General features: G+C 41.5%; 1 protein-coding gene across 1 annotated transcript in view; it reads right to left on the reverse strand.

The window, feature by feature from the left end:
• Positions 1-13,471, reverse strand: part of KDSR (3-ketodihydrosphingosine reductase) — a 71,200-nt gene that overhangs the window by 21,713 nt on the left and 36,016 nt on the right. The window contains exon 7 of the mRNA XM_077492075.1: positions 508-699. Coding sequence (XP_077348201.1) covers positions 508-699 — 192 coding nt within the window. The remainder of the gene's footprint in view (positions 1-507; positions 700-13,471) is intronic.

A 13,471-nucleotide genomic window follows, 5' to 3' on the forward strand; every position in this document is an offset into this window, starting at 1 on the left:
TTTTCGGTATTTTTTCTTTTATAGCACAAAAAATAAAAAACCCAGCGGTGATTAAATACCACCAAAAGAAAGCTCTATTTGTGTGAAAAAAAGGACAAAAATTTCATATAGGTCCAGTGTTGCATGACTGAGTAATTGTCATTCAAAATGCGAGAGCACCGAAAGCTGAAAATTGGTCTGGTTATTAAGGGTGTTTAAGTGCCCAGTGGTCAAGTGGTTAAACCACAAAAAGACTGTAGCTGTGTTTGGAGCCGTGAACTGTTACCTCTAAGCCTGTGTGCTGATGAACTGTGAGCTGTACCTGTGTGCACATCCGTATGATAAGACAAGTCTGTCTGGTCTTATGTTTTGGTTTTGCTGAATAAAAGCCAATTTTATTTTACTGGACTGCCTCTGAGCCAGCTCTTCACCCCTCTGATCCCCTACAGAGGCAACATGAAAAATTAGATACTATGAACTGTGAAGGACAGTATAAAAAAGGAGAGAAAACAGCCTTGTTCATCATACCTCCATTTGTAGTGCTTCTGCTAGTCCTCGGAGAGCAAACTTTGTAGGAGAATATGCAGTGTAGCCAAATAATCCCAGCTGTCCAGCCTGAGAAGACACAAATACAATTCTTCCCAACCTCCGTTCCTTCATAGTGGAAATCACAGCACGACTAGCATATACACTGCCCAGATAATTCACTTCCATCAGTCTCTACAGAAGAGAAAAAAAAATAACATGAAAAAAAGATAGTGTCACTGTGAATTGCAAATAGAAACTACATATTTAAAATAAATGCATATAAAAAAAAAAAAAAAAAAAAAATTGGAGACAGCAAATTTCACCAACACAGGTATCCCCAAGTTATGCTAGAAGTGCTTTGTTTCTGGCATGAAGACAGATGAATGCACAGAACATTAGGTCACACACATACTTAAAGTAATTCACAGAGCAAGTTTTGGATAGAAAATTTTAATAAATCCAATCCAACTGATTCAGAAAAGCACAAGAGGAGGAAAAAAATAAAAACCCAGTCTCCTTAACCACTTCAGCCCCGGAAGAATTTACCCACTTCCTTTTTTCCCCACAAATGGAGCTTTCTTTTGGTGGTATTTGATCAACCCTGCGGTTTTTATTTTTTGCGCTAAAAACAAAAATAGCGACGATTTTTTAAAAAAATGCATTATTTTTTTACTTTTTCTAAAATAAATATCCCCAAAAATATATTTAAAAAAAAATGTTGTCAGTTTAGGCCAATACGTATTATTCTACATATTTTTGGTTAAAAAAAAAAAAATGCAATAAGCGAGCATTGATTGGTTTGCGCAAAAGTTTTTGGGACCATTGTCATTTATACAGCAATCAGTGCTATACAAATGCATGGATTCCTGTGTAAAGGACACTGGCAGTGAAGGGGTTAACCACTAGGTGGTAGTGTAGGGGTTAAGTGTGTCCTAGGGGCGTGTTGATAACTGGGGGGGCGTGTTTTACAGATCACTGATCTCTGCTGCAATCACAGGGAGCAGAGATCAGTGTCACTTGTTGCTAGGCAGAACGGGGAGATGCTGTTTACATAGGCATCTCCCAGTTCTTCCTCTCCATGAGGCGATCGCGGGTATCCCCACGGTGATCGAGTCCACGGGACCCGCGACCAGACTCGCGGAGCTACCTGCGGGCGCGAGCCCCCGTGTGCCTTTTAAAGGGCAACTTACAGGTACGTGACTTTGCCTGTACGTGCCTTTCTACCGACGTATATCGGTGTGAGGTGGTCGGGAAGCAGTTAAAGTGGATGTAAACCCCATTCATTAAATTTTAACTGGGCACATATATCTGCAGTGTTTTGTCATCTCTTCAAAGCACTGTCCTGTAGCGGTCTCCTGCCCCGTTCATCAACAGATAAAAGCAGCCGGAGTCGTGTTAGGGAGGATGCTATAAAATTGATTAGCAGAAAGCTGAACTATTCAACAAATAGTTCTGAAAGTCTACCTAGGAGGAGAGGGGGTGGTGTGTGCGCCTTTCCTCCAATCAGCTGTCTTGGCTCTATGTCCAGGTTTCACTGCAATGCTGAACAGGAAGGAAAAATCTGTAACATGGTCTGAACTTTCTAAAGAATATATAAAGCTGAAGCCAGCAGACATACGTGTAAAAAAAAAAAAAAAAAAACTTATGTAGGGAGATTGGTTTAATCCCTGTGTATCAGAGGTTGTTCACTTCTTCACTTGGGTATATGTGAGGGTTTACATCCACTTTAAAAAAGGTGAAATTCCAGGCAAATTAAAAAATAAAGAGTAAAAAATGGTGGCTCTTATATGTGTCTTTTCTGGACAGATTCCCTTTATTATGGAATACTTTCCCTGGCACCATCACAGTGCAAGTGCATAACATATTATATATGTTATTAAACAGGGCCAAATCAATTACATCTCAATTATGCTGTACAGTTTTTTTTAAAACTGTATAAGAGAGACACTCAATGCAGTAGCATATTAAAAAAACTAACAAAAAAAAAAAAAAACACACACACACACACACACACACACACACACACACACACACACACACACACACACACACACACACACAACACTTTAAAAAACAAAAAAAAACAGTTTGTTTAAGTCAGTATCGCGTTTCAGTGACAGGACCGTGAAATCAAGTTCATGTTCTTTTTTGCTTACCTATATCAGTCTATACACTAGTCAAATAGAACACGGTTCATGATAACCCAACAGTGTCAAAAAGGAGGTGCATGTACAGTAAGAAAAAAATAAATAAAAAAGAAAGCGGCCAACATGCACCCTGCGTGGCTTCTGCAGAACGGGCATGCCAGAAAAACATCTGCCAATCGGTAACGCAGTGTGTACATGTCAATATCTGTCAGGTTATCTTCTACCATCGGTGACCTACTAGAGCAATCTCCAGTCACTTCCTGTCTTGGAGACAAAAGACATACCGGTAATACTTTATTTCCTTGCTCCTTACTTGTTCGTATCTGATTTTTACAACATTTCACCTGTCCGTTTAGAGACTTACTATACAATAATTCAACAATTTGGATGGAGGTCCGCGGTCATGTTTTACAACAGAGGTGAAACCCCTCCAATACCTGTACAAGCCCTTAAAGGCCATGTTCACCTCTCCAGGCAGAATTTCACTTTTAACCCCATACAAAGTGTGCCGCTTCGGGCTCTAGTAGCTCCTTATGGAAAAATCCCCCTTTTATTGCATGATTTTTTTTTTATTTAAAATTATTATGCAATAAAAATGCAGATTTTTATTATACTGTTTGACACCCTATTCCACATTCGGATGAAAAAGGGGAAGGTTTCCACCTTAAAAAAAAAAAAAAAAAAAAAAAAACACATCACCACTTTTGTCCTAACATTTTAGAGCTTTTTTTTTTTATTCTTTTGGGCACATTTTCTTAATTTTTCCCCTGAACACTTTTCCAACACAGATATTTTGTTGTTGTATTCCGTATTCTTTAGGATGTATTGTATATTTTGGACATATTTCTGAATTATTGTGGACTAGATCTTTAGATTTTATGGATTGCTTGTGTTGCAGACATTCATCGGATATCGATCTTTTCTAAATTAAGCAGCAACCAATGATGTATTTATCCCCCCCCTCCCCCCCCCCCCCCCATCTGTGGAAGCTCTATTCCCATAACCAAGCATCGTGGGTGGGGCAAAGAATGTGTGGCCTGGATGGAGTCTAGGCTGAGGTTGCTTTCCACTCTTTACATGAGGGTTTTGAGTCATGTGTGGATCCTGGGACTTTTTTCTCATAAAGTTCACTTTTCACAAATAGAAGCCTTTTCTAGTCTTTTCTACCCAAGCCATCCCAATGTGCTTACCTCTCACTTACCTAGTCAATGGCAGCTTTGAATCTGCCCCTCTCAGCTCTCTGAGCCCTGACTTCCTGTATCATATATCCATCCAGGAAACGTCATCCCATCATGCACTACCTTACTGCATCACAGAATAGGGGGAGTTTTACTTCTCTGGACCACACCTCCCCCATTACCGTACCGCTTTTTTTTTTTACTTCCACCCACGTATTTTTTTACTTAAGTGATTATAAAGTCTACTTTTTCCCCCTATAAAAATAACACATTATACTTGCCTGCTCTGTTGCAGTGGATTTGCACAGAGCAGCCCGGATCATCCTCTTCTCGGGTCCCTCTTGTGTTATCCTGGCCCCTGCCTTCTGTTCAGTGCCCCCACAGCAAGCAGCTTGCTATGGGGGCAATTGAGCTGAGTCACAGCTCCCTGTGTCCATTCAGACACGGAGCCCTGAACTGGCCCCATCTCCTCTCCCCCGATTGGCTAGCTGACTTTGAGAGCAGCAGGAGACAAATGTCGCCACTGCAGAGTCTCAGCCAATCAGAAAGGAGAATCTCAGACAGCTGAGACAATCATGGACATCGCTGAACAGAGGGGGGCTCAGGTAACTGTTAGGTGGGCTGCTGCACACAGAAGGCTTTTTATCTTAATATATAGAATGTAGCAAGATAAGAAACCTTCTGCCTTTACAACCCCTTTAACCACTTAAGGACGGCCTGCAAACATTTACTGCAGCAGGGCAGCTCTTAAGCACAAAATCACATACCTGTATGCGATTCTCGTGCATGGCTTTTGGCCGCACGACGCCGGAGCCATACTCCCGCTGTGATTGGACACAGCAAAAGCCAATCAGCGGGTCCAGCACCCTCTTGTGATCGCTTGCTGGAGAGACAGATGGACGATCGGTAAACAAGGCAGATCGTCCTGTCAGATAGGAAGAGAGATGCCTGTGATTCCTGCTAATCAGGAACACAGATGTCTCTCCGAGTGCATCCATCCCCCCACACAGTAAGGAGGAAAAAAAAACCCATACACCCCCCCTCATAGGGAACACAGTTAACCCTTTGATTGCCGTTAACCCCTTCCCTGCCAGTGCATTTTACTTTGGCAATGATCACTGTATTGGTGTCACTGGTCCCCAAAAAGCGTCACTATTTGTCTGCTGTAGTGCCAAAATAAATAAAAAAAGAAAAAAGCTGATTGCCGCCATTACTAGTAAAAACATTTAAATAAAAATAAATCTATCCAATAGTTTACAGACACAATAACTTTTGCACTAAGCAATACATATGCTTTTTGGGATTTTAATTGTTTTAAATACGTAGCAGAATACAAAATGGCCTAAATTGATAAAGAAATTAGATTTCAATTTTTTTTTTTTATTGAGAAGGTTTTATAGCAGAAAGAGGAAGAACGTTTCTTCAAAATAGTAATTTTGTTTATAGCGAAAAATAAGAAAAAAAAAACAGAGATGATCAAATACCAAATTTATTTGGGTGCAGCGTCGCACGACCGCGCAATTTTCAGTTAAAGCAATGCAGTGCCGTATTGTAAAAAATGGCCTAGTCAGGCAGTAGGTAAAAGCTTTTGGCGCTGAAGTGATTAAAAAGGTGGCCATACATATTGTACAATCCTCTTACGATCTATCAACTATGTAGTGCAGTGGGTCTGCCCGATTTGATACAAAATGAATAGCTTGTTCAGGTGGGTCCTCCTATTACACAGTTTGGTAAACCTAAAAAGGAACCTAATCTGATTTGTACAATCAGATTATATAGCAATTTTATACAAGTACAGTTGTGCTCATAAGTTTAGATACCCTGGCATCTGATTTTGTGCCCATTTTTCAGAGAATATGAATGATAAACACAAAAAAAATTTTTTTTCACTCATGGTTAGTGTTTGGCTGAAGCCATTTATCATCAACTGTGTTTACTCTTTAAATCATAATGGCAACAGAAACTACACAAAATGACCCTGACAAAAAGTTTACATACCCTGGTGATTTTGACCCGATAACATGCACACAAGCTGACACAAAATGGGTTTGTTTTGCTATTAAAAAAAGGTAACCATCCTCACCTGTGAATATGCATGGAATAATTATATTAAATTAAATTATTTAAATGGTGGTCTTCATGCTTTTAAATAAATTAGCAAATCCATGTAAAATTGATTGAGCAAGAATGCTGCAATTTTGCTTGTGGTCAGCACAATTGACTTGTTTTCATTAGTTTTAGTCATTGACACATGTGCATTATATATTTTGCAATATACATGCTGGCTTTGTAGAAATCTATTAGAGCAACAGCCTGTTGCCATTTCTGTATACTGCAGGAAAATCATGCCTATTTTTGGGGCGTTTTGACCTGTGTTGGATCACATGGAAAATGCATGTGTTTGTTGTCCTTATTCCATGTATAGTGTTGATATGATGGGCTGCCTTGTGAAGGCAAACCAGAGAGGACTTATGGGAGAGAGAGCATTAATACTCCTACATTAATGTATACAATGACCTTTGTTGCAATTTATGAACGGTGTTTACATTTTCTAAGTAATGAAGGACCAAGAGCAGACGATGGTTCCCAACATTAATGTGCAGCTGATATTTGAAACTTTTGGTTTTATTCAGTCTGTGCCAATTTTGAGTTGCTACACAAATTTACCAGAAAGAAAAATGTCATATAATCTTCATGTAAAGTGATCATACACCCAGATCATGCACACTAAAGTATTTACGTGTTCTGAACAAGCTGTAAAAGAATGTCCCCTTAAATCGTCTCTGTATCTATAACCATTGTAGAGCAATTCAATTTCAAAATTTACAACACAGGCATTGAAACCTTAACCTCTTCCCACGGAGAACAGACTGTTGACAACTTGTCAGCTCCCTATTGTAAAACATACAACAGCTGTCTTTGCTGCGATACTTGAGGAATCCCCTTGAGGGCAGGAAGTTATGTGCGTATAATATGTAAAACGTTGTTTAAATTGTCGGTTCTATAAAAATACCTGTTAGTGAATTTGTTGCTTTCATTTTTGTCTGTCAGACACACCATAAATCACAACTTTAATGTAGCCTGTAGTAAAAAGCTTTGTGTATTCACTTGTGTGTTGTATTAAAATGCCCCAATGTACCATGGAGAAAATAGTGAACGACATTTATAACTGTCTAATGAAATTGGTAAGGTGCTGTAGATTTTTATATATAATATATAGTGTGTGTGAGATAGATAGATAGATAGATAGATAGATAGATAGATAGATAGATAGATAGATAGATAGATATTTTTTTTTTTTTCATTCAATGCATTGCTGGATTCCTGGCAGACCCTTGCATCTTTCACCCAGTGCTGCACTGACATTTTTGGATTCTGAGCCATGGGGAAAGCAAAAAAATGGTCAATGGATCTGTGGGAAAAAGGTAGTTGAACTGTATAAAACAGGAAAGGGATATAAAAAGTTATCCAATAAATTGAGAATGCCCATCAGCAGTGTTCAAAATCTAATTAAGAAGTGGAAAATGAGGGGTTCTGTTGAAACCAAACCACGGTCAGACCAACTAAAGCTTCAGCCACAACTGCCAGGAAAATTGTTCGGGATGAAAGAAAAACCCACAAACGTCAGGTGAAATACAGGACTCCGAAAACATGTGGTGTGGCAGTTTCAAGATGCACAATAAGGAGGCACTTGAAGAAAGATGGGCTGCATGGTTGAGTCGCAAGAAAGCTATTACTACATAAATGCCACAAAGTATCCCGCTTACAATACGCCAAACAGCAGAGAGAAGCCTCAAACCTTCTGACAGTCATTTGGAGTGATGAGACCAAACTTAAGCTTTTTGGCACCAACCATAAATGCTACATTTAGAGAGGAGTCAACAAGGCCTAGGATCGCTGATGTTTTGGGGATGTGTGAGCTACAAAGATGCAGAAAATTTGGTCAAAGCTGTTGGCAAGATGAAGTATGTTATCAAAAAATACTGGAGGAACATTTGCATTCATGGGACGTACTTGGGCATTCCAACATGACAATGATCCAAAACACAAGACCAAGTTGACCTGTCATTGGCTATAGCAGAATAAAGTGAAGGCTCTGGAGTGACCATCTCAGTCTGACCTCAATATCATTGAGCCATTCTGGGGAGGAGATCTCAAACATGCATTTTAATGCAAGACAGCCCAAGAATTTACAGGAAAGGGAGGTTTTTTTCCTAGGAGGAATGGGCAGCTTTACCATCTGAGAAGATAAATAGCCTCATCCAAAAATACCACAAGAGACTTCAAGCTGTCATTGATGTTAAAAGGGGCAATACACGGCACTAAGAGCTGGGGTATGTAAACTTTTGATCAGGGTAATTTGGGTAGTTTCAGTTGCCATTAAGATTTAAAAAGAGTAAACACAGTTGACTGATAATGAATGGCTTCACCCAAACACTAACCACGAGGGAAAGAAAAGTTTATCATCATTCATATTCTCTGAAAAATGGGCAAGAAATCCAATTCTGCCAGGGTATGTAAACTTATGAGCACAACTGTATATGGGAGGAAGACATTTAAAATGCTTTTGAAATTTAGTTTCAGCTCAGGGAGGGGCGGGTGTAAAACACAAAGCATAATGGGAGCACACTCTGATGCATTTTTCCAGCGACACGCAAAGTGCAGCCTATTGATTTCAATGGACTGTGCTACACGCAGCAAAGTAGCTCATGGAGTATTTTGGCACCTTGTAAATTTCCATACGTTTTTGCAAAAGACAAATGTGCTTTTGCATTTGGGGATCCATTAATTAATGGTAGTGAAAACACAACTAGTTTATTTTAGGTGCATAAAAGGTGGCCATTCACTGATCGCTCAACCGCTTCTCCTGTTTTAGTGTGTACACTCTGCCAAATGAACAATCCATGCAGGGTGAGGGAGAGCTGCAAAGCAAACAATTACAGGAAAGCACTAGCTATGTATTCAGGGAGAACGGTGCACACTGAGAAGGATTGCATTGGAGAAGCATGAAAGTACAGAAGGAGCAATCTCCTGGAGAAGGAAGGTAGATGCAGGGAGTTTGACAACAGCTGCTGAAGTACTTCCTCATTCTAATAACCGTTTTCATGTCCTATAGGATGTATACCAATAAGTCATGGGAGGAGCTTTCTATTAGGGATGAGCTCAGGCGTGTCCGCATAGTCCATGGGCCAGGAAGGCTGCGCAGCGCTGCGCTAATCACAGGCAGTGAGACATTGTCTGATCTCTGCAGCCGCGCAAGAGGAGAAAGAACAAGACATGGCTGCCAAAAGCTGGAGAGTTTTTGAAGATGTTTTGACTGTTGGAGAGGAGAACTATGAGGAACATTACATCTTGAACTCCACGTTGAGTAACCGCTGAGTTTGCTTAATGCGTACATGCATATATTTTGCTCAAAAGGATAATTGGCTTGTGCAGGTTATAGGCACATTTTTGTAAGTTATGAGTTGGGCTGTGTATCCTACAGTTGAATGTGCTTCTTTTGTTTAATAAGGCATTGATACACTACAGAAGTCTAAGCTTCCTTGGTTTTACCACAAGAACCTTAACCACTTCAGCTCCGGACCAATAAACACCTTAAAGGACCAGAGGTCTTTTTGCAATTTCGCACTGCGCTGCTTTAATTGGTAATTGCGCGGTCATGCAATATTGCACCCAAACGAAATTTGCTTCCTTTTCTTCCCACAAATAGAGCTTTCTTTTGATGGTATTTGATTGCCTCTGCGATTTTTTTTTTTTTGCGATATAAATGGAAAAAGAGCGAAAATTTTGAAAAAAAAAAAAAAGATATTTTCTTCTTTTTTTTATAAGAAAAATCGAATACCGTATAAACTCGAGTATAAGCCGAGATTTTCAGCCTCTTTTTTGAGGCTGAAAGTGCCCCCCTCGGCTTATACTCGAGTCATCGCCGTCTGACTGCTCGATCAGCGTATCGAGCAGACAGACGGCGGACATACTACAATTCGAAAGCCGCGCCTCCGCCTCCGCCTGTGATAGGCGGAACACTCAATTTCCCAGCAGTCAGTGTTCCGCCTATCACGGACATCCTTTCATCCTCGTACTACGGACGAGGATGAGAGGATGTCCGTGATAGGCGGAACACAGGCTGCTGGGAAATTGAGTGTTCCACCTATCACAGGCGGAGGCGGAGGCGCGGCTTTTGAATTGTAGAATGGCCGCCGAGAAGAGCGGCGATCCTGGAGCGGCGATCCATCAGCACGGCACGGGACGGGACGGAGGAGGCACAGGACGACGGAGGCTCGGGACGACGGCTCGGGACGGAGGAGGCTCGGGACGGAGGCTCGGGACACAGGTAGGCTGGACACACACACAAGGCTGCACGGACACACACACAGGGATGGATGGATGGATGGACACACACACACACACACACACACACACACACACACACACACAGGGATGGATGGATGGATGGATGGACACACACACACACACAGGGATGGATGGATGGATGGACACACACACAAGGCTGCACGGACACACACACACACACAGGGATGGATGGATGGATACACACACAGGGATGGATGGACGGACACACACACAGGGATGGATGGATGGATGGACACACACACAGGGATGGATGGACGGACACACACACAGGGATGGATGGACGGACACACACACAGGGATGGACGGACACACAGGGATGGACAGCCATGTCTCACCCTCGGCTTATACACGAGTCAATAAGTTTTCCAGTTTTTTTGGGGGTAAATTGGGGGCCTCGGCTTATATTCGGGTCGGCCTATACTCAAGTATATACGGTAAACTAAATTTTAGTCATACATTGAGGGAAAAATTTATTCAGCCACATGTCTTTAGTAAAAAAAATGTCAATAAGCGTATATTTTTTGGTTTGCGCAAAAGTTATAGTGTCTACAAACTAGAGTACATTTTCTGGAATTTACACAGCTTTTAATTTATGACTGCCGATCTCATTTCTTGAGGTGCTAAAATGGCAGGGTAGTACAAATCCCCCCCAAATGACCCCATTTTGGAAAGTAGACACCCCAAGGAAATTGCTGATGGGTATGTTGAGCCCATTGAATATTTATTTTTTTTGTCCTAAGGGATTGAATAATGACAAAAAAAAAAAAAAAAACTTTTTTTTACAAAAAGTTGTCACTAAATGATATATTGCTCACACATGCCATGGTTATATGTGGAATTGCACCCCAAAATATATTCCGCTACTTCTCCCGAGTATGGGGATACCACATGTGTGGGACTTTTTGGGAGTCTAGTCGCGCACGGCACCCCGAAAACCAATCACCACCTTCAGGATTTCTAAGGGTGCAAATTTTTGATTTAACTCCTCACTACCTATCACAGTTTCGAAGGCCATAAAATGCCAAAATAGCACAAAACCCCCCAAAATGACCCCATTTTGGAAAGTAGACACCCCAAGCTATTTACTGAGAGGCATGTTGAGTCCATGGAATATTTTATATTTTGCCACAAGTTGCGGGAATATTACAAACTTTTTTTTTTTTGCACCAAGTTGTCGCTAAATGATATATTGCTCACACATGCTATGGGCATATGTGAAATGACACCCCAAAATACATTCTGCTGCTTCTCCTGAGTACGGGGATACCACATGTGTGGGACTTTTTGGGAGTCTAGTCGCGCACGGCACCCCGAAAACCAATCACCACCTTCAGGATTTCTAAGGGTGCAAATTTTTGATTTAACTCCTCACTACCTATCACAGTTTCGAAGGCCATAAAATGCCAAAATAGCACAAAACCCCCCAAAATGACCCCATTTTGGAAAGTAGACACCCCAAGCTATTTACTGAGAGGCATGTTGAGTCCATGGAATATTTTATATTTTGCCACAAGTTGCGGGAATATTACAAACTTTTTTTTTTTTGCACCAAGTTGTCGCTAAATGATATATTGCTCACACATGCTATGGGCATATGTGAAATGACACCCCAAAATACATTCTGCTGCTTCTCCTGAGTACGGGGATACCACATGTGTGGGACTTTTTGGGAGTCTAGTCGCGCACGGCACCCCAAAACCAATCACCACCTTCAGGATTTCTAAGGGTGCAAATTTTTGATTTAACTCCTCACTACCTATCACAGTTTCGAAGGCCATAAAATGCCAAAATAGCACAAAACCCCCCCAAATGACCCCATTTTGGAAAGTAGACACCCCAAGCTATTTACTGAGAGGCATGTTGAGTCCATGGAATATTTTATATTTTGCCAAAAGTTGCGGGAATATTACAAACTTTTTTTTTTTTTGCACAAAGTTGTCACTAAATGATATATTGCTCACACATGCTATGGGCAGAAGTCAAATTACACCCCAAAATAAATTCTGCTGCTTCTCCCGAGTACGGGGATACCACATGTGGGGGACTTTTTGGGAGCCTAGCCACGTACGGGACCCCGAAAACCAAGCACTGCCTTCCGGATTTGAATATAAAATGCTACCAAAAAACCTGTTAGCGATGGCAGGGATCAGGCCTGACTCTGCGATCGCTGAAGTTATGTGTTTAGTGTTTTGTAAGTGACAGTGATCGATCGATACTGCACTTGGGTGGGCTGGGCAGAGGGGCAAAACGCAGGTGCTAGCAGGTATTTGGGCTGATCCCGCTAACAATGCGTTTTTTTGGAACCCTAAACTGCTGGGGACGCTAGTATAGATCTGATCAGATCAGATATTGATCTGTTCAGATTCTATACCACTACGGGAGGTGTATGCTTTGCGTGTGGGTGTTAGCGGTACTGGCACTAACCTAGCGCTGCCTGGGGCGACGCAGACCCTGACCCTAAAACCTAATTGATATCACCCGCCGGGTGATCAGGGGGTTAAACCTTTATTGGGTAATAAATGGTGGGTGCCCTGATGCTATAAAAAACAAACTAACCAGAGTCACCCGTAACACTTATACGGTGATCAGTGGTGAAAGGGTTAACTAAGGGCAATCAGGGGGTTCAAATTTTTATTAGGTAGTATATGGGGGTCCCTGGCGCTATATAAAAACCTGACGGGGAACCTAAATAACTAACTGGCTAACCAGCGTCACCAGTGACACTTATACTGTGATCGCTGGTGAAAGGGGGTGAAAGGGTTAACTAGCAGCAATCAGGGGGTTAAAACCATTATTGGGTAGTATATCGGGGTACCTAGCGCTATAAAAACCTGGCGGTGAACCTAAAAAAATAACTAGCTACCTAGCGACTGTAGCGACACTAATGCAGCGATCAGAAAAACGATCGCTTAGTGACACTGGCAAAAGGGGGTGAAAGGGTTAACTAGCGGCAATCAGGGGGTTAAAACCATTATTGGGTAGTATATCGGGGTACCTAGCGATATAAAAACCTGGCGGTGAACCTAAAAAAATAACTAGCTACCTAGCGACACATGCAGCGATCAGAAAAATGATCGCTTAGTGACACTGGCAAAAGGGGGTGAAAGGGTTAACTCTAGGGGCAATCAGGGGGTTAAATCTTTATTGGGGGGTGATAGGGGGCTACCCTGGACCTAACACTAACTGTCCTGACAGTTTTTACTGTCACAACTGACACTGAATGCATTGATCAGTAAAGAAATGATCAATGCAATCAGTGACACTGTG

Source organism: Lithobates pipiens, unplaced genomic scaffold (genome assembly GCF_037356315.1).
Source record: "Lithobates pipiens isolate NorthernLeopardFrog02 unplaced genomic scaffold, aLitPip1_a1.2 Scaffold_19, whole genome shotgun sequence".
Taxonomy (NCBI): domain Eukaryota; kingdom Metazoa; phylum Chordata; class Amphibia; order Anura; family Ranidae; genus Lithobates; species Lithobates pipiens.